We start from the raw sequence: 22932 nt of genomic DNA on the forward strand, positions 1-22932 counted from the left end.
TGTCTGTAAAAGTGCACAATGATACCCACCTCCTAGGATTGTAAGGTAACACACAATGTTTGTGGGAAACGACAGGTTTTTAATAATGATAGCAGTTTTCATTGATGCCATTCTGACACCTTCAGAAAGTCTTCCACAGATGGATATTTGACACATTCTAGTTAGGGAAGACCTCTGGAAAGACACAACTGAGCTGAGAACGGACAAACTGGAGTGCTACAGGCAGTGACAACAGGGTGCTGTGTAGAGAGAGGGAGTTGGGAGGGAGAGACGAGGACAGAGAGCTAGGACAGGGTCTGAGGATGGAATAGCTTCTCTTCATAAGGGTGTTGGAGTTTCAACTACCGCTCAACTGCAACGAACTTTATTTCCGTAAGATAGCACATGCAAAGATCACTCCATAAAACACTTTGAAAACTAAAGCAGCACCTTTATTTTATACATACAAACAGTATAAAATGTTTATTATGTAAGAGCTGTGTTTTGTTTACAATATATTATATTGCTTCAAGCCAATGCCAAAAGTTCATACATTATATTCCCTATTTTATTGTGTTTACAATATATTATATTGTTTAAATGCCACTCCCACAGTGTTACTTCTTTTCTTTTTTTAATAGTGAATTCTCTGGAATCATGGTAAGGTCAAAATATATTGTATTGAGAGTTTAAAAAGAAGGGCAATTAAAAATGTGACAAATGTCTAAATACATGACAGTAAAATTTGAAATGCTGTAACTTCACGATTAATTGCTTCATCCAAACCCTTGTGATTTATGCTTGTTTGTTCCATTTACCTTCTCTAACGTACCCCTGCCCTTCCACACCATGGATGCATTGTGATTTTGGAAATTACCTGTCAACTACACACTGAAAAGACAAAATGTTAACCTGATCAACTGCCATAATATAAAATCTGTCCCAAAGCACTGAAACTAGAAATCTATACCATCATGCTACAGATGTACTTAGAAAACTTAAAAGGAAGAGTAAATATCAGCTCAATGATTTATAATGAAGCTAATAAAATTCAGGCCAGTATTCTTAACTGTAATGAACATTATTTGAACATTCAACACATGAAAGGTTAACAAAGGCTATGAACTTGGTGTAACTTAAAACGTTTCAGATGTCGGAGTTCACCAGATGTAATTGGATTCAGGTGGATCCTGCCGCTCCTCAGCCTTTTTAGGTGAAGGCGTGTGCTGCCTGAGCCCTGCGCCTGCTGGCCTCAGGGCATGCATGAGGCTGGCTCCGTACCCTGCAAAATTATTCATAGCTTAAAAGAAAAGAAACTACAAAAACAGGCTCTTCAGATTCATTATTAACCATTCAAATGAAATCCATTTTCCCTTTTCAACCCAGAGTGAAAGACCACAGCAACCACAAAAAACTACCTGAAGGAAGAGATGCTACACGTTCAAAATCCCTGTTAAAAGAAATCCATTTTACTAACTCCATCAACTCCGGCTTCCATGGAATGTCTGACTCACTGTGTATTTTGGCCATGCAGAAACTCCTCATGCAAAGTTTGGATGGATATGATTGAATGGAAGGATCTTCTCCACCCAAGGGCTGGGAACAAGGTATCGCTGAGATCTCGAATGTAGGGAGACTTTTGCAGAAGGTTTGACTATTGATTCTTTTCATGGCATTGCAAAACTAGCCTCGATTATATTGTTCAATATAATAACCTGCACTCTTCATATAGACCATACGATCAGGCTATTGCACTAACACAAAATAGGGATTTTGTAAAAATTAAGGACTTTAATTGCACATTTAGAGAAAGGGTTGTAATTTGAACTGACTCATCAGTGGGGATTTGTGAGTTTAGTCGAGGTGGGCATGTATCTATTTCCAGCTCAGTTGTTGGTAAGTAGAGTGTAGCACTGAGTTACACAACTTGAGACCTCCCTTGCTCCTACTTGTGAACTTTTGGAGTTGCTCAGAGCACCGGCTCATTTCTACTGATTTCTTAAAACTGATCCAAGACAGCAATCACATTGTAAAAATCTGCCTCCATTTTCCTGTGCATTAGAGTCAAGTTCGGCATTTCATTTGTTCCTTGTGGTTTTTCAATGCAAGCATGCCATTAAATACGCACTGAGAACAGAATACTTTGTGCCTGAATGTGCTTCTTTGAATTGTCAGTATGTAGGCTAGTAGCTCATGGGACAGCCAAAACATGAGCCAACAATGTGCTGGAGGAAATCCCTACCCTGCCTCTCGCCCTGCCACCCATGAAGCCCAAACCTCCCTGCTGGTGAGGGTGAGCCTAAGCAGAGAAGTCTGTCTCCAGTATCCTCCTCCCCACTCAGATGCCTGGGTGCCGGGGACCTCCCAATGTGTCACCCCACTGGGAATCTGTTCACAGAAGAACTCTGTGTCTTAGAGCTTCCTTGTTGCCACCCTCAAGTCGAAATAAACCTCATTCTTTCTGCCTTGATTCTCTTAGGTAATGTATAAAATGGCTGGGTGGCCTCTCCCAGACACACATTTGCATTTTAATCAAGCACCAGGGCATCTTCTGGGTGCACAGTGCCTTCCTCGGAAGGAGGTAGACTGATGAGGGAGCTTTCAGCAGCACGGCCTACAAGTGGGGTGCTATCTGAAGTTGGCAGACCTGTCAGAATTGTTCATCTATGCTCCACGACGCCCCTGGCTTGCCTTCTTTTTGGAAGAGTGCCTGGAGTGTCAGCAGGGACAGTGCCCCTCATACTGTCCTCCCATCACTCTCAGGGGCCACCAGGCTCCAGACATGAGTCCCCGAGGACCTTTGTAGTTGAATCCTGGGATGGGTGGTCTGACCTCATCCCTAGGACTTCTGAAAAGGTAATCTGATTTTGGGACAAGCCTTACAGTTTGTATCCAGCTTAGGGTAGAACAAAGGGTTTGGTTTACTCTTTCCCAAAATAGCTCTAGAAAAGGTTAGCTTTCTATAGGTCTTTTGGTCCAAAGAAGGTTTCCTGGTACGTATGTCCTAACAGGGATACCATTCAACCATCACCATTTGGGTAAAGGGCTATTTTCCAGAGGAGCCACATTTCTTTTTAAACTGTGCCCACCTGAAGCCAATTCAATCTATCCAATCAATTCAGTAGATAAAAAAGAAGGAAGTCAATGTATTAGTGTAGCCTAGATCAGACCCAACTACCTTAAAATACATAAGCATGTGTACCTACATATAAGTGTATTACATATACATAAGAATAATTATAATGTGAGCATTTTCAAATCAGCACAAAAATAAATTTGAGGTTGAAAAATATAAATGTAAATACTTGTTATCTATTTATATTAATATGAATAAAATAATATCATATATATTTTAAAACGAATATATTTTTCTCAGCAACTCTGTTGATCATTTCCACTTTTACTGGGCTACATGCTTCACCCTTCGGAGACCCTTGATCTAGAAAAACATCTGATCTGTAAATGATGTGTTCAATTGTATCCATTATTTTGGATACACGATATGCTAGACCAGCGATTTTCAACCAGCATGCCACAAGAATTTTTAAAACATGCAGTATCTGACTATTTAGTCAGGGACACTGACCTCTTTTCCCTTAGATTGCCAAATAAAAAATGACAACAGCCAACACAAGGATAGCATCTGGTGTGAATGCATCAAAATTCTACCTACTTTTTTTTTGTTAGACGGGCAAAATATGTATTTTTGACGTGCTGCAGAATTTTAGTAATTAGTCTGTGTGCACCATGAGATGAAAAGGGTTGAACATCGCTGTGCTAGACACACGTGGACTTCTGTTAGTGCAGGTGTATAGGCTAGTCTTCCTCTCCTAGAAGCAGAGTAAACAGTGGGTCCAGCTTAGGAGGCTGAGCTCTAGCTGCCGACTACACTGAATCTGCATCGTTTCTTTGCAAACTGCCTGTCCCTCCCACCAGAACCTGGGCTCCACTCAGCAGAGCCTCCTCTCCCTGTTCACTGGTGTGTCCCCAGTGTCCAGATTCATAGTTAGCACAGAGAAGGTATCAACCACGGTGAAACAGTTGTGTTTAGCATGTCTCATTTTGGGTATAAAACAGGCCAGTGGTTTATTATCTCAATAGTAATTTGCTTTTTATCATCAGTAAATTGGGGAAAAAACGCAACTCCGTCATAGCATCTCTCCCATACTTCTTAACCCTTTCTCTCCCTCAAAAGAACTCATTTAAAACATACCATACCAGAACAATTTTTAAAGATTTTAAACAGCAGAACTCTTTATGTTAGATATGCTAGTTGATAAATCTTGAATGACAAAATCAGAGCCATGAAGATACAATTCTGCATTTGATTTAAAATCTTACTTTTTTTTTCTTTTAAGAAATATTTTATTGATTTTTACAGAGAGGAAGGGAGAGGGATAGAGAGTTAGAAACATCGATGAGAGAGAAACATCAATCAGCTGCCTTCAGCACACCCCCTACTGGGGATGTGCCCACAACCAAGGTACATGCCCTTGACTGGAATCAAACCTGGGACTCTTCAGTCCGCAGGCCGACACTCTATCCACTGAGCCAAACCGGTTACTTTTACTTGCCATTGCTTCCATACTTAATAGACCCATACTTCCAAATCAACCTGCTTTACTAATTTAATCTAGGAAATCTTTGTGGTGGTATTTTACAATGAGGCTTCTCTTTACACTCTCAAGCTTAGGCTAAAGTGCAGAGAGCTGCAGGCAGCAGGAGTAAGCACGGGAGAGAAGAGGCAGAGAAGTTGCTTTAATGAAATGGAAAGCAGGCTGAGTTATGAGCTGTCTTTCAGTCTTTGGAGCCAAGAAACAGACGTGAAAGAGGCCATCTCACTCACTTTTATTGCAGTGTCTTCCGTGCCAGCCTTCCTGACACTGGCATTTGTTGGGCTCGTGGCAGGTTCCATGTGTCCCACAGCCAGGCTCGCAGACAGCTACAATCAAAGGAGATAAAAAGGATGTTTCCTGAGCTTTCATTTCTCAACAGAAACACACAGCTGTTTTTCTTGCTGTTCTTTAGAATGTGTTAGTGTTGGCTTCATCCCCTCATTTCTTTTTTTCCTGTCAATCTTCAGCTCCAAGTTGGTTTGGGACTTACTGAGAAGGTCCTGAGAGCGATCTTAAACTAAGTTTGATGCTTCTCATTCACAAGAGACACTCAGCAGGAGTGTCTAACTTTTTATACATGTGTGGATTTCATACGACGTTTTTAGTCTACATAAAGGAAACCTATGTGTCCGGGAAGAAAGGTTCATGTCTAGGTAACATGCAGCAGGCACAGAAGTTATGTAGAACAAGACTACGGCTACTTTCATAATCCCTTTCCCAGACCCATGTGTTTGGGGTACTTACGCTTTGAACAGAGGTCTCCTTGGTAACCTTTGGAGCACTTACATTTGCTTTTACCAATGCATTTACCTCCATTTCGACAGGGTTGTGGGCATTTGCCTGAAACAGAGAAGAATGCAAGTAAGCAAGGAACTCTGTGTTTCATTCAGAGGTAATTACATTTTTCAAAGAAACTGCCAGGCTTTGGGAGGATAAAGCTACTAAATGGCAGTTATTTCCATTTATTTCAGATTTAATCTGGCTTTGATTCTGCTTGAATTTCTTTTTGGAACAAACAGGCTAGTATTTTTACTTATAATTTTGAATATATATCTTTTACAATTAATGTGTTGCCCAAATGCTATCTTTACATTACTTTTTCATAAACGATATTTTAATTGATTCATAAGCCCTTAGAATTTAAGATATACTAACAGCTGAGATAGGATGACCCTGTAAATGATCTTTCCTTTGCGTTCTGAAAGCAGGCTGACACCTGTACCTGATAGCATCTGTTGTAGCCTAAGATTCTCCAGAAAGGAGGGCTTACATGCACATAGTTTATTTGGGGAAGTGATCCTAGGAAACAAGAATGGGGAATGGGAAGAGTGGAACAGAAGGGAAAGCCAACACAAAAGTATGTTTGTGAGTGGGGCATCACTGTGGCAATCGGGTTCTACCCTACTGCGTCCTGCTGAGGATGGCACCTTCAAGTCTCCTCAAAGAAGGGAGAGGGGAGCATCTATTCATCAGCACCTCTGTCCCACTGGTCAAGGGTCACCCCATAGGATAACTTCCTTGTGCTTCCATTCTGCAACTGTGTGAATACAGGTGGTATTTTTTTAGGACTCAGGGGAGTATGAATGGAAAGCAAGAGAACTGGAACAGCTAAGATGAGGTGCAATCAGGTTATTCGTGTGAAAATCTGGTTGTCGCAGTAGTGGCTGGAGTGAAAGGCTGGCTGAGAAAGATGTCAGAGGAGCACAGAAGGTGCCTTGATACCACTTCTGTGCATTTTTCTGGAATGTCTCAGGTCTTAATAATACATCATTCTCCTTCTTTTTAAAAAAAATCTATATGCCAAATGAGTATGGCTAATGTTTTCACAGATCTTTGAATCACATGATTTTAGAGCTGAATAGGGCCTTAGATGTAAAAACTATATAATAATTTTCTTTTTACTCCAGAAGCTACTTATTATCCCTCCACAACCTAGAATTTGCCATCCTAAGGCTGAATTTTTTTAAAGAAGTACAAGAGAAAGGTTTGTCCACACAGAGCTGAGACCACATCCTGTAACTGGCACAATGATGTTGCAAAGAGCAAACAGCCAGTAGATTTTGGTAGTGGAGGAGTTTGGATATACGTATTTTTGTTATTGTTGTTCTTCTTTTCCACTTTAGCAGAATACTCACTGCAAAGGCCTCAATACATAAGGAGAAGAAATTAAATCTTTATCCTAAAATAACAACCCACCTTTCCTTCTCTAAGTTCTTTTATGGTCAAATGAAGCTTTGAAACAAATGAACTACTATAATAGTTTACTGACAAGCACTATGCTTAACAAACATGAAGTGAATTCCATTATGAAAATCATTTTGCTAAAAACACACTTTTCTTTTCCTTTTACTTATCCGAAAGGACTTTCTTCACATACAAACCAAATGAAGCAGCATTTGGTCATGGTGAGACAATATAGACTTAACGTTGAGATGTTAAAATCTCTCAAAAACCTAGGATGCCATTAGACCTTTAGGTTTTTCTGGTGCATGGATGTTCCAGAAACAGGAACAACCTTAATTATTAAAACAACCTTAATAATAGAATACTATCTTATTGTTGACCATTAAAAACCCAAAAGGGTCCTTTTTGCTGGGTTTGGATACAAAGAATAGCGCTTACTATTTGGTTAAGATCCTAACCTTTCCCTAAAGAAAAGGAATACCTAACTCTGAATTTCTGTTTGCATTTTTAAAAATATGACTCTATCATATACACAAGATTGGGTCATATCACAGTATTATGCAATGCACTGAGGTTTTTCAAGAAAGCAAGATGTGGGACAATACTTATATGCCAGAAAAGATCGAGTACTTATTGTGAAATACTTGGTAAGCTCAACTGAAACCATGTTCTATGAGAAGTGAACGTGGTCACATAGAGAATGATTGGTGGAGAGGACTTTTTCATGGACTCCCTGAGCCTTATGTCTCCTTGGTAAGAGGTTCACGGAAGCCAGGAAGGAGGACGTTCTCTCCTGGTTGTCACATGACAGAAATATGACTGCAGGCAACTATAAGAAGGCCACTCCTAGATCAAACCTCATGAAGCCAAAATCTCATGAAGATTGATTGTTTTAAAATTCAGAGGCTCATAAGTATCTTTAATATTGACTTCTTTTTCCTGAAAATATTTTCTATCCATTAGACAGTGGAAAATTGAGTCAACTTGAAAGATTACCAAAAAGAATTGCTGGAGACAAACAGATTTGATTAAGTTTGAACAGTTAGCATTTTTTGGTGGATGAGTCCAGTGAGGACAATGAAATATTGACAAAATAAAGAATTAAACTTCCTCCACCCATTGGATTGTGGGACATCTTCAATTTGCTACTCCACATAGAAAAAGATTAGAAAGGTTTACAATAATTACCAACAGTCATCATCTCTGGGTTTTAGGATTATGGGTGATTGTGATTATTTCATTCAATACTCTAAAATTTTTACAGAGAACTTTTATAATCATAAGAACCCATGAAGTTATTTTAAAAACCCATTTACCATACAGTATAATTAATTTGTGTCATTAATTTATTTGAAGGGTCATTAAAAATTTTAGGGAAATCTATACACCTTAAATAATAATAAATATACATTACATCCAGATACCTCTACTCATGGTCTTATTTGTTAACCTACAAATGTTTCTTATAATCAAGTCAGAATGAAATTTGAGAAGATATCAATCCTAATAGAGGCCATAAAAAATATAGATAATATCAACATATATATTTTCACTTAAAAAGACCATAAATAACAAGTGTTGGCAAGGATGTTGGCAGAGAAATTGAAACCTTGTACCTTACTGGGGGGAATGTAAAATGGCACAGCCTCTTTAGAAAATAGTTTGGCAGCTCCTCCAAAAATTAAATATAGAATTAACATACGGTCTGGCAATTCTACTCCCAGAGACTCAAGAGACCCATACGTTCACACAAAACTTATACATGAATGTTCATATAAGCATTATTCATAATAGCCCAAAGAAGAAACAAACGAATGTCCATCAATTGATGAATGGGTAAACAAAATGAGGTTGGTATAGCCATATAATGGAATATTATCCAGAAATCAAAAGGAAGCATGATATATGCTACAATATGGAGGAACCTTGAAAATATCATGCTAAGTGAAAGAAGTCAGACACAAATGGCCGTATGTTATATGATTATATGAGTAGGAATAGGAAAATCTAGAGACAGAATAGGGAAATCTAAAGACAGAGAATGTAGATTAGTGGTTTCCAGGGTCTTAAGAAGAGGGAAATAAGGAGTGAATGCTAATGGGTACAGGGTTTTCTTTCGGGGTGATGGCATGTTTTGGTATTAGCTAGAAGTGCTGCATGATTTTGTGAATATACCGAATTGCATACTTTACAAGGGTAAATTTTATGGCATGTGAGCTATATCAATTAAAAAATAAGAATACATAAAATAATAGCATTATTTAACTCAAGGAACGGTTTCATCAATGGCCCAGCTATGAGAGAATACTCCAGAATTCAGAGAATTACAAAAGATTGTAAAGCAGTTATTATAGTTGGAAGTTATTTCTTTTATTTGCTTTTAAATTTTCTCTTAATTTCTCCTTTATTTTCTGAGGTATCCCATAAAAACACAGGTTGGGGTTTTTTTTTAAAAAAAAATACATAATTAAACTTTTTGTCTCTATTACACCAGAGGTACTTCTATTCGAGACCTATTTCCACCTTTTTCTGGTAATGTGGCTCCTGTAATTGAAACAGAAAATTTCCTAAAATGATTTGAATATGATTTATGATAGGGATAATCAGGAGCTTTCAAAGGCCCACATTTTTGGTGCAGATAGGGAAAAAAATAAAGTAAGAATAGAAAACATTGTCACTGCCAATGGAAAGGTCATAAACCTGAGAGCATGAAAGGGCACACTTATATGAAGAGAAATGAGCCCATAAAACAAAGATTCATAAACATAAACCAACTATGCAAAGTCTGAGCATAAGTAAAGGGCAAAATTGAGGGGAGTGAGCTCACAGATACCTTTATCAGAGCTGGGTCACTAATAAGAACAGAACCACATCCTGACAGTTAATTACATGTTCTATGGAAACTTCAGAGGTATTTCATGTGAACTCTATAAAAAATGGTTACTTCATCTAGTACTCATTAAAGTACAAAAGCCCACAAATAAATTAGAAGTTGAAAGTTAAAATAGGAAGTCGGTTTTATTCAATTTTGAACCCACAACTTCAGAAACTATGACTGTACCAAATGCAGTGGTGTTCTACAGATATAATGTGGCTGGAAATGAAAATGCCATATTCCAGAACCGCCAGAAAGGCAGGGACACAGCACCCTCCGCAGACATGCTCACATTGCTTTTGCGTCTTCCTGAGCAGAGCTTCCATGTTACCTGCCTTCTGGATCATAAAGCCACCGAGAATGGAGTCAGCTCATTTCTGAGTTTAATGGAGAATGTCAGTGACTTGCTGAGGATTACATGGATGGTAGGTGGCAAAGCCAGGACAGGCCGTTTGATGTCCTGATTGCCAAAACAATGATTATCTACCACATTCTACTTGTAAATTTTTATTTTTATTTTTGTATTGGAGCATGGCTAATATATAGTGAAGGCTTAACATGCCCCAATCTTAAGTTTACAGCTCAACTATTTTTTTTACATAAATAAAACACTCATGTGACACTTCATCAATCAAGATACAGAGCATTTTTGGCAGCCCATCAAGTTCCTTTGTGCTTTCTACCATCATCCATTAGTTTTGACTGTTCTTGAACTTCATAAAAATGGAATCATGCAGTATGAATGTTTTTGTGTCTAGCTCCTTTTACTTCTGTGCGAGTCATTCATGTTGTGGTGTGTGCTATTAGTTTGTTCTTCTTTATTGGTGGGCACCCTTTTTTCTCCTTTTTCTTGAGTCTGCCCTTTTCTCTTAGATGAGCTACTCAGCTCGGGAACCCATCTAAGAGAAAAGTTTGGGAAATGTGGCTGTGAGTAGAAGAGAAAAGACTCTATTGTGTACAGGTAGTTGAGCAAATGCCAGCTGTCTCAAAGCTCTGGTCTACATCTCTAGGCTGAACTACAGGCTCTGCACATGAGAGCGGGCCAAAATCACCAAGAATAACGCAGGATGCTGAGTAGCCCACACCCAGACGTAACTGAGTCAGAGAGCCTTTGCTCTGAGTCATCTGAGCTGAGCTATGTCACTCTGCCCTACCTTTAGCCAAGTGAATGGGGGCTGAGTGTAGTGAAAATAAACCACTGGCCTGAGACCTTGGACAAGCGATTCATTGTCTCTGGGCTTCAGGTTGCTAACATAAAGGGTTAGATGGAGTTGCTAAGGTCCCTGAAAATAAAAGAGAATGCAGAGGGCCAATACTCACTTATTTCACACTGTTCTCCCTCTAGTCCTGGAGGGCAAATACACTTTCCAGGGTAGAAACAGGTCCCTCCATTAAAGCAGGTAGTTGAGCAGTTCGCTGTGAGAATGATAACAGGGTATTGCGTTAGATGGTAGGTTAAATCTAAAGAAGAAAAAACTTCACTTACAGTTAGGTGCTACTTTGGAGGCATCTGCTTCTCACTCACTTACTTATGTAGTAAAGTACACCACTGTTCAAATACAGGAATTGGAACCAACTGCCTGACCATATGCAGACTCCAACAACATAATAGGATACCACGCATGCTATATAGTACCCACCCCAAGGGGTTACATCTTAGTGGAAAGAGGCACAGTGTGTAAAAAATTATTTTTTATTTTCTTATAAATATCTATACCCTTAAAAGAAGACCACTATAAATCCCCTGCATTTTTTTAGAAATTCAAACATTGCTTTTATGTAAAACAAACATAAAGCTATATGGATATGATAGAAATTTTGCATGATTTTTAAAGGTAAAATATAACCCTTCAAAGAAATTTGTTTGGACTACATCTTCAGCTTTCACCCTGCCCAAACCCGATTCATGTCACCTCCTCTCCAGTTAAGGTGACACTCAGTGGACCCTTTGCAAAGCTCCTCACTTATATTAGTACTAGAGGCATGGTGCACGAAATTCGTGCATGGAGGGGGGGGTTCCCTCAGCCCAGCCTGCCCCCACTCCAATTGGGGACCCCTCGGGGGATGTCCAACCACTGGTTTAGGCCCAATCCCACAGGTTGGACACCCCTCTCACAATCTGGGACCACTGGCTCCTAACAATTCACCTGCCTGCCTGCCTGATTGCCCCTAACCCCTCTGCCTGCCTGTCTGATCGCCCCTGTTTCTGCCTGATCACCCCTAACTGCCTCTGCCTGCCTGATCACCCCTAACTGCCCTCCCTTGTCAGCCTGATCTCGCCCCCAATGGCCCTCCCCACCGCCTGATCTCACCCCTAACTGCTCTCCCCTGCTGATCTGATCTTGCCGCCAACTGCCCTCCTCTGCCAGCCAATTTGGTTCTGATTAGTCAGTTTCTATGCCAGTCAGCATCAAAAGCTCCGCCTCCTAGGCAGCCATTGGCTCCTTACATTCACCCAGATTTGGTTCTGATTGGTCAGTTTCTATGCAATCAGTGTCTCTGGGCCTATCAAAACAGGGCCTGATCAGAAAGGCAGGGCTGATCAGCAGCCTCTGTGGAGGCCTGGAGAGAAATGGAGGTGCAGCTGTTGGCCAGGCTGGCAGAGAAAGAGAGGCAAGTTCTGATCAACGGCTGCCACAGAGGCTACGGATCAGACCCTGCCTCTCTCTCTGCAGGCCTCTCTCTGGGCCTGATCCGCAGCCCCCTAGGCAGTCAGTGCTGGGTTGGGGTGCCCACAGCGGCCCCAATCAGTGCTGGGTCACCACAGCAACCCAGCACTGACTTCCGGTCTGGTCGAGCCTTCAGTCGTTACGACCCTGGCTCTTTATTATATAGATTCTTGAGCCAGATTTGCCTTAAAAGCTGTTTGCAATAGTGAAAGGAAGAAATACAATGTCTAAAGGGAAGTAATGTCCTACTTCCACATAATGCTCCATGGAAAACACCCCCCTTCCTTTTTTAAGCTAAAGGAAAAGGAAAATGAAGAAAACTTTCAAAGTTGAAATAGGTAAAAGAAAGAGAAGTCCTAAGTATTCAGATCCAACAAAGGAGAAAGCAACTTTTTTTCAGAATAAGAACAGAGATTCATCTTATGTAAAAGAGATTTTTTAAAATTTGACTTTTTATGGTGTTTGGAAGAAAGGATCACTGTACTCAGGAAGAGACAGCCTGCCGACCCTCGTGAGGCGCCATAGGCAGGGAAGTGGCAGCAGCATGAGCCAGGGATGAAGAACTTGGGTATGTTATTGTGGGCGTCCAATTCACTGGGCCATCCAGGTAAAAATCGACTGTGGGATTCGCACTAAACCCTCTCTCAGTGTCAATGTCTGAAATTTGACTGTTCACTGGCACCTAAAATAGAGGGAGGATAGAAATGGGGACGGGGGAGGGGAGAAAGGAGCAAATATCTAAAAATAGACAAGTTGGCTCATTCTATAAAAGAGATTAAAATAAAAGCTTGGATTCTCAGGTTCTCAGCAATTCCAGTTATATAGCCTATTTGTTCTTGTCCTATATAAAACAGGCCAAAGTTGGCTATAGATGAACAAAAGCTGAAGTAACCTTCCAGTAGGAAAATCAGAAAGGCAATCCAAAAGTCATAAGTGTGTGCTTTCTTTGTGGAAAAGAAGTCCAACTAGAATGTTCTATGAATATCATAAATGAGAAATGCTTTTGTTTAAAATCCTAAGTATCTCTCAGCTTAAGACAATGATGTACTCATTTAGGCAAAATCAAGCCTCCTAGCGTAGAGGCAGGGAGAGGCGGGGTGGCGAGGGAGGGGAGCAGCAGCATTTGGGTATAGGATTCAGAATTTGGATTTAGGAGAACCGGCTGTTAGAGTTTCCTCTTTGCTTCTTGGTGCTAGGATTGTTAGGGCTGGAAGTTGAGTCTGTGAGTGCGTCCTGTCTCCCCACTGGTCCCAGCTTCTCCTGGCGATAATATGATGTGAAAACATCAGGATCAGTGCCCACTTGGCTGCAGCCCTCTGGACACTGTCCCTTATTAACATGTAGAATGCAGTGAACCTGGGAGCTTATTTCAAAGTTACAGAATATCACAAAGCTGGTCATAGAGTCTGGCCACACTCTTAGTATTTGCATAATATGTTTACTGTCCTGACCAAGCTCATCAACATTTCTGCTGTGCGATCATTCTTGACCAGAAAATTGAACCGCAGACAGTAAGTGACTTTCACAGGCACGGAGCGTACGCAGGCCAATACTTAACTACTCAGTTCCTGAAATTTCTGCCTGATGTTCCAAGAGCCAATGAAAACTACTCTTTAATGTTTCTTTAAATATATAGAGCTAAGGTCTAGCTCCATGCCAGTATTTAAACAGTTTTTCAAAAGCTCTATATTCCCTCTAAACAATAAAAGCATTTTTTGTTGAGGGAGTAAAACAATGTTTTTTAATGTTTCCTGGTCTCTAGTGAGACCAAATGAAATTTCAACAGATTTTCTAAAAGAATTTTAAAAATTATTTGGAACCTAACAAGGAAGAAAACTTCTCATTTAAAGGTAAAATATTTCCAAGTGTAAAATGTACTGGAATGTAGATATTTTCCTTCAACAGTGATCATGTAGTGTTCGTGAATCCATACCGATAGAAAAAACAATGCCACTGACATTACACTGTGCAACCTACATCAATAACAGCCATATCTGGGTAAGCAGGGCTCACAAATGTTGTTAAACCTGTTAATGCCTGAGTTCCTCATCCAAATCTTTGAAGGATTTGCTTTATTTCCTAATAGTTTCGATATAACATGAATTTAATTCAGCTTCAAGAAATGCCCAATTTTGAAATAGCAGAGATGCTGAATGCTAAATTTAGACAAGTAAAAAAAACAACACAAAAGATTCACAAAAAAGAATTTTACTCACTGGCTGTTAATTATTATCAGTGTCATCAGTGCTTAATTTTTATGAATACAAATTTTTTAAATTGTTTCTAACTCAATGCTCTACTTTTAAAAGATTATCTACACTAATAAAAGAGGAAGATGTAAATTGACCATACCTTTGCGATGCCCACCAGCCAATCAAGAGTGAGTATGAAAAAAAAGAGTGAGTATGCAAATTAACACAACAAAGATGGCAGGTTAATTTGCATACGCAGGTGCCGAGTGGCCAGGGTCATTCCTCACCTCCCCAGCTGCTCCAGGCCTCTGGGCAGTGTGGGAAGGCGGAAAGGTGGCTCCAGGCCGGAGCGAAGGCATAAAGGCGGCTCTGGCCGGAGTGAAGGCGGTGCCAGCAGCCAGGGGAAGGAAGGCCCATTCTTGCACGAATCTTCGTGCATCGGGCCTCTAGTTTAAAAATAAAAGGTAGAGATGGTCTCACATATTATCTCAATTAGCTGTGGGGTGGAGGATCAGGGTTCAGTGGTTAATTTCCAGTTAAGGAATGGGAAAAGCAGGACCTACAGAGATATTGAGATATTTGCCCAGATCCAGAGTGACTCCTGGAGGAACCAGGACCCGAAACAGGTGGCCTGAGTGTCAACATGGTATAGTGGAAGACATGAACCAAGCCCCTCAAGCTCTGTAAACCTCATTTAACTGGAAAAGTGATGGGTAACATTTTACATATCTCAAAAGGTTGCTGGGAATAAAGTCAGATAATTGTATGAAAGTACTCTGTATCAGAAAATAGCAGGCAATTTTTATTCTGACTCATGCTCTTTTCTTTAGCTTTTCTTCCTTTTATTATTTATTTTTTAAAGCTTCTCATTTCAGTCTTAATTGGTGCTAACTGCATTATCACTGAAGAGACATTTCTAAAAAATAACACTCATTTTATTTCAAGCATATATTTATTTTTAAAATAGTGCTCTACTCATGCAACCATTACTTTTAACACAAGGACAATTTCATTAAATGCATACCCTTTGCAGTATATTATTTAATCTTTTTCCATAAAAGATGTGAACTGGGCAAAATAGGTATCTTGTAAAGAGTATAAATCATTCAATAATAGTTAGGACTGAGTTTGAGTTCACTTTTTAAGAGTAACTCTGGCTGTGATGCTGCATTATAGGAAGGTGGAACCTGATCTCTCAGGGATGTGATCTGTAAACAGAGTATTGAACTGGGGGTCAGTGGACTTCTAGGCCAGGCAATTTGGAGCAGGTTGTTTCATCTCTGTCTTAAAAAACTTATTAGGACCTACCAAAAACCCATGTGGCAGGGACAGCTAGTTCACAAAAATCCAGCTCCCCTTCCATACAGTTGTCAGTGGAAGACAGCTGTTCTGCCAGGGATGACATGTCTCCTGCCTGCATCTAGGGAGAACCATGGGGTTAATTCCTACCTATGGAATAGGTATGGAACTTCTGTGGGTCACTACTGAGCCAGGTTTGTGTGTGTGTGTGTTTTGTTTTTAAGCGGTGCCTGCTCTAATCTCTATTTCTCTGCTTATTGGCTGGATCCAGAGAGCTCCAAAACTCTAGATAGGACCACAGATGGACGGCCCCAGAGTCCCTGAGTCACCGCATGGAGCAAAGCTGCCCTGCCCACTGACCAGGTAGGTAATTCCTGCACAGGAGCATTCTGTAAGTGAAAATAAACTTTTACCGTGTTAAGCTACACTATAAGTTGAGGTTAAAGTTATTACAGCAGCCAGTTAAGTGACACACACTGTTATTAAGAGTGAGGATATATTAAATATGTCTTTTATCAAACATTTAAAAAGTAAATAGAGCCCTGGCCAGTGTTCTAAGTGGTTAGAGCATCAGCCTGGGCACCAAGGGGTCAAGAGTTTGATACCCAGGGGCAAGTACCTGGGTTGCAGGCTCGAGCCCCAGACCAGTCGGGGCATGTGTGGGAGGGAACCAATTTGTGTGTCTCTCTCACATCCATGTTTCTCTCTGTGTCTCTCCCGCTCCCTTCCTCCCTTCCTCCCTTCCATTCTCTCTAAAAATCAATGGAAAAAATATCCTTGGGTGAGGATTAATAAGAAAAAGCAGAAAGGTCCTTGTTCTTAAAAAACAACACCTGTTACCTTTATCACAATTGACTCCATAGAATCCAGGTGGGCAGATGCAGAAACCAGGAGTAACACAAAGCCCGCCATTCATACATCGTGGTGTGCAGAGGGCTAGTAGGGAGAGAGAGCTCTGATTAGGGCCAAGTAGGGTTTTGGGGCAGCAGCATTTTAAAAATGTCAATGCGATGACAGGTCTACATTTTCAAGCTTGCTGGTTGACTAAAAAACTGTCACTCTTAAGAGATGTAAGTTCTCTAAATTAAAATTTATTTTTGTGCTATAAATAAGACAATGTTTTTTCATATCAGACTATTTTTTTAACCATTTTTATGGAAGAGAATTTTGGAATTGTTCTCTTTGAATGACTGATGAAAATTTGCCCAGAATTATTATTTCAACTAAAAGATGTGGTCTTAAGACTGTAAATATTTTTTTCCTGCCCTATTTCCTTGATTTTCTAAAATAAAATGCAAACAAGACAAATTCTTACTTCTTGAAAATGAAAAATATATTCATTATTTTAGTCAAATAAACTCTTAGTATTTAAGTATATTGTGGTTAATACACATTTTCTCTTTATCTCTTTTTTTCATATAACTTCCTTAATAGTGATTTCACTTAAATGGATGTACTCACTACACAAATGATATTCATCTTTTTTTTTATTTTTTGCCTTAAAGAAACTTCATAACTCAGGGATAGACTTAATTGTGAATTAAGTTACTTTTAATTGGAGAAGCAACTTTCAAATCAATCAGAATACTAGCTCTTAAAATGCAACTTAGGTAGAGTGAAAAAAACTCAAAACTTTTATAAGATAATGTCAAAGTATAGTGTATACAATCGTTAATATTTTTCGGGCTCAGGGCAAGGGAGGAGCGGCCACAAAAAATGTAGACATTGCACCAAAGTTCTCTGACCCTGTCACCACATATTTGGATTTAACAAAAAACCATTCCTAGACGAAATAATTTTCAATAGCTCTTCTGTGGCTTTTTGGAGATTTCGTCAACCCTTATAATGAGACCAGAAAAATAATTTCAGGGGATGTGTTAAAAGTTCATATGGGGCTCCTGTGTGACCTCCATGTCCTTAGGGAGCAAGCCAGGGAAGCGCCTTTACCTTTCTCACAGTGAGGGCCATAGAATCCATCAGGGCACTCACAGACACGCCTCTCATTACAAAACCCTCCATTTCGGCACCCTCCTGGGCATTCAGCTTCACCAAAGAGAAAGAAACAAGATTAAGTGGACACCTTTGAAATGTTGGGTGAACTACAGCGAGCATGAAGAGGGAGTGGTCATTTTCCCACAGTGCACCAATGATCATAATTCATTGAATACCGATACTTATACCCCTTTCTCTCTAAACCACTTGGACTTCAAGTCTTCTTCAAAATAAGATTGTGTATCTCTCAATCTGACTTCGAACAGTAGGGGACTCATGGAAAAGGCAAAGGAAGCCTTATTCTGCCGTCACCCCCAGCTATCAATCTACGGTACCTGCTTAACTTCATGCTGAAATAGAATGAATGACCGTGCTCTCAATATTCACCCTCAGAGGGTGGAATGATCTCTTGGTGCATCTTTACAGCACGGAAAGTTTCCAGAGCTTAAATTCTACGCTGGAAAAGTTTGTACCAGGATGGGAAAGGAGCCAGGCCTGCATGCTTAAGTGGGCATCCAGAGTGTGGGGATGAGGTGCCTTTGCCTGGTGGAGATCGCAAGCATAATGGTGGCACCCTGTCCTCCATGGAAGTCAGCAGCACCAAGCTTTGTGCAGGGGAGTGGGGAGTGTTGCCTTGACGGGTGGCATTTGATGCTATGACTGCCAACCTTGCTATGAGGATCCAGAACAAGAAAAGGGGGGAAGTCATGACCATACGTGAGATACCCCTGAGGACTCCCAAAGGATGCATTGGATGAGGGGAAGGAGGGAGGTAGAAGGCAGGGCATTCTGAAGGAGGTATTACAGTTCCTAAAATAGGAGTGGGGCCAAAGCAGAGAAAGTCTTTCTAGGTACAGTTACTGGCCCCTGTGTGTATCACCCTCTCCTCCCATTGGTATGATTATAATTACACTAACATTTACCTACCTACCTATAATTTTTGACCCAAATCACACCTGGAAGCCTTATGAGCTTTCTCTTGAGTCACCATCACTGATTACCTTGTTGACACGTTTTAAAGAAGATAGCATTCTGAGGCGTTTGTAGGATGGTGTTGCCTTCAGAATTCATTACAATCACATTCACTTCAAATGCTGCTACTCCATCTTGTTTTCCAAGGCATGGGAAACCAACTTGAACAACTAAAGAAAAAGAAAGTATTGAGAAATTGTTTATCCATTCCCTTCCAGTTTTACAGAAATCCTGGTAAGAGAGACAAAGAACAAAGCAATAATGTTCACATTTCATTATTAGACATCCTTGTACCTCCACTGAAGTAGGGAGTGCATTTTGATCATCTGGACATTCTCCACAGAACTTGTACATGATACTGGGTGGAGAAAGAATGAATTACCCTACTAATATGGAATTGGGGATATTTTGTTTGTAGTCTGGCTTGTACTATCCCAAAAAGATTTTCTCTGAAAAGTAAAGGTACAAATAGGCAGCATAGATTAATTAGTCAGGGGGAGAAATTTAGTGGGTGTCTTCACCAGCTTCCATATAATCCAAAAAACAACTAAAACTCAGCATTTGAGAATCCATTAAATAAAGCCCTAAAAGCAATACCCCACTAGTTTACTCTGTGTGCTTGAAAGTGACAAAGTACCTTCTTTAGAAATATTCTGTAAATCAAACTAGACTCCAACCACTGAACTGAGTTAATGAAGTTAATATTTTCTCAGGCTATTGGTTAATATTAAGAAGTGTCCATATCTTGGGGAATCTAGAAGAGAGGTTGGTGTGATTAAATAATCTCATGATAGCCTTATTTCTAACGGTTTAGGTTCCTAAAGAGGAGGCCACTTCTATTTTGTGAGTCTAGTCATCATTTAGGGTGTGTATGTGCTGACTTAGGAACTAACGGTGCTGAACAGAGAGGGCGAGAAGGGCACCAATGGTGGAAATTGGCTCAAGTCACTGGCTGAGAGACTGATCATGTAAATTTCTAAAAGCCACTTGGTTATCATAATATATCTACTGGGACTGATCTAGCTGACCCATTAGACTTTAGTTCTTCCTTAGAAATAGGAAAAAATATGGCTAAGAGATATACACATGAAATTTTGCTTCACTTTGTTTTTGTGTGGCAGGTAATAGCTACTGCCAAGTTTGGGAAAGGTATACCAAGCCAAGAAAAATCCTTTCCCTTTAGAGTTTTCATAAGCCTTTCCCTTAGGTTTATAAGAAAAAAATGAGCTGGAAATTGGTCTGCTCTTTTCCATATGTCACTACACACAAGCTTGGTCATACAATCTTAACGTGCTTTGGCAACCAATACTCCTCGCAAGATTTTGGCATTGTCACTGTTCATTACTGTTCCAATCTCAAAGTAACACGGATTTCCAGTCCTCCTTAACCTTAAGATATTAGCATTGCAAATAATCAATTATGTGATGAAAAGGATATACAGATATTTTAACAGAATAAGAAGAGAAAGCTGAAGGTGTGTCTGTCCCATTGAAAGCCTTGGTTTCATAGAAACATGAACAGACTGTTAACCTCAGAGGGAAGGTGGGTGGGACGAGGTCAACCAATGAACTTATATGCATATATGCATAACCTGTGGATACAGACAATATGGTGGTGAGGGCCTGCGGGGGGCGGGAGGAAGCGTGCTGGAAGAGGTTAATGGGGGGAAAAGGAAGACTATGAAATACTTTCAACAATAAAGATGGAAGGAAGGAAGGAAGGAAGGAAGGAAGGAAGGAAGGAAGGAAGGAAGGAAGGAAGGAAGGAAGGAAGGAAGGAAGGAAGGGAGGGAGGGAGGGGCCTTGGTTTAATGAAATCTTATATATGAAAATGCCAGTTTACAAAACACAAAAAGCTATTGTGGGGATTTCCACTTCAGCTGGAAGCAAAGGAGCTGATGAAGGATTTCTTTCACCTGTTAACTCTGTTATAATTTTCACTTTGTTCAATTATACATTTTTATTTTTCTCATGAATATTTTTGGCTTATTATTAATTAAATTTATTGGGATAACATTGGTTAATAAAATTAAAAGTATTTCATAGTCCTCCTTTTCTCCCCATTAACCTCTTCCAGCCCGCTTCTGTCTCCCCCCTACTCCCCCACCCCACAGGCCCTCACTACCATATTGTCTGTATCCATAGGTTATGCATATATGCATATAAGTTCATTGGTTGGACCTTATTGGTTTCAAGTGTACACTTCTATGATACATCATCTGTATAGTACATTGTGTGCCCACCACCCACAGTCAAATCTTCTTCCATCACCATCGACTACCTTTAGCTCAGCGGTTCCTTCGATTCAAGCCCGTTCTCATGAATCCTCAGCATGGGTAGGTAGGCCAATAATTGCCCCAAGGTAAAAAAAAAAAAAAAAGGTGGGGTGGGGGGTGGGGAATGGAAGAACCGGAATGGATACTTAAAGATAGACCTTTAAGAATCTTCCTCATCACATGTCATTATCCACACTATTATGTTCCAGGTGTATCTTTTTTCTGGACCTTATTCAGCCTCCACTTTGCAACCCTCCCAATTATTTCAAAGAGGCTTTCAAGTTTTATTTTAGCTTTCAGAATATTGGTATGCAAGAGATGTTTGTAAGTAAATGCTTTGTTACTGTTTATCAGCATTGTTAAGAAGAACTGCTAGTTTGTCCATATTTTCAGATGTGCTAAAAGCAAACCATTTTCAAATCTGGCTAAGGTACAATTGCACGTTCACATGCTCCAATCATCTGGGGGTGCTTCTAGAGAGTTTGGAGTGCTCGCATGAAAGTGTGTGATTTGCTAACCTGACCTCTAAGTCCGTCAAAGTGAAGAGATGCACAGAGAGCTCCGGCCTGGGGTTCTAAAACAGATGGCTCTGAATCATCCCAGGGGAGAAAAACCAGGATGTAAAATCCAATAGAAACTTCAAGGAGGAAAACACCATAAATAACTTTCTTTAGGGTTTTCAAGATGATTTTTCCCTCTAAATGGTTAAATACAAGTTTGAGTCAAAATACAGACCAATTCATTGAACAGGTGGAGCTTTATTGAGTAATTACTATGTGCCAGTCACTGTTCTAAACAGTGAGGATACTTTAGCGGGAAAGACAAATGAAAACCCCTGCTCTTTTTGGTGATTATGTTTCAGTGATTTATTTTGAAGACATTTTGTGATAGTAAAATATTTTAATCATTTAAAAAATCTAGAAAAAAATCTCCATTCATTGATAGACACTTAGATTTCTCTGGCTTGGCTATTATAAATAATCTACACTAATAAAAGAGAAACATGGTAATTGGTGTACGACCACTACCCTTCCCATTGGCTAATCAGGGCGATATGCAAATTAACTGCCAGCCAAGATGGCGACCGGCAGCCAGGCAGCTTGAAACTAACATGAGGCTTGCTTCATTCAGTGACGGAGGACTCCAACGTTCCCCGCCGGGTGCTGCAGGCCTCTGAGCCTGCAGTTTCAAACATTGTAACAAATATAGACGCCCAGAAACCAGCTTTCAGCCGGCTGGGATCTCAGAGCTGGAGTTGATACAGAGTTTCGATTATAGAACCGAAACAAACCAGATACCTGCTTTCAGGAGCGGAGGCCTAAGAGCTGGAGCCTCAGAGCTAAAGCTGACCCAGACTAAAAAAAAAAAAAAAAAAAAAGGAGCAGTTGGGAGCTTCAGTCCCAGCCTGAAAACAGCCCTCAGCCCCTCACCCAGACTGGCCAGGCACCCAGTGGGGACCCCCACCCTGAAGGGTGTGTGACCAGCTGCAAACAGCCATCATCCCCTCATCCAGGCTGGCCAGGCACCCCAGTGGGGACCCCCACCCTGATCCAGGACACCCTTCAGGGCAAACCAGCCGGCCCCCACCCGTGCACCAGGCCTCTATTCTATATAGTAAAAGGGTAATATGCCTCCCAGCACCGGGATCAGCAGAGCTGAGAGGCCTCCCAGCACCGGGATCGGTGTGACAGGGGGCAGCGCCCAAATCCCCTGATCGCCCTGCGGCTCTGTGTGTGACAGGGGGCAGGGCCACAACCTCCCTATCGGCCCTGCTCTGTTCATGACAGGTGAAGGCGCCCCAACCCCCTGATCGGCCCTGCTCTGTGGGTGATAGAGGGCAGCGCCCCAACCCCCGTCCCCCCCCCCCCACAGGCCCTGC

General features: G+C 40.6%; 1 protein-coding gene across 1 annotated transcript in view; it reads right to left on the reverse strand.

The window, feature by feature from the left end:
• Positions 1–409: 409 nt before the first annotated feature.
• WIF1 (WNT inhibitory factor 1) overlaps positions 410–22932 on the reverse strand; it is a 75715-nt gene continuing 53192 nt past the window's right edge. The window contains exons 4-10 of the mRNA XM_059683508.1: positions 18808–18948; positions 17762–17857; positions 16655–16750; positions 10975–11070; positions 5340–5435; positions 4826–4921; positions 410–1261 (exon numbers count right to left, since the gene is read on the reverse strand). Coding sequence (XP_059539491.1) covers positions 1140–1261; positions 4826–4921; positions 5340–5435; positions 10975–11070; positions 16655–16750; positions 17762–17857; positions 18808–18948 — 743 coding nt within the window. The 3' untranslated portion in view covers positions 410–1139. The remainder of the gene's footprint in view (positions 1262–4825; positions 4922–5339; positions 5436–10974; positions 11071–16654; positions 16751–17761; positions 17858–18807; positions 18949–22932) is intronic.

Source organism: Myotis daubentonii, chromosome 2 (assembly GCF_963259705.1).
Source record: "Myotis daubentonii chromosome 2, mMyoDau2.1, whole genome shotgun sequence".
Lineage (NCBI taxonomy): Eukaryota > Metazoa > Chordata > Mammalia > Chiroptera > Vespertilionidae > Myotis > Myotis daubentonii.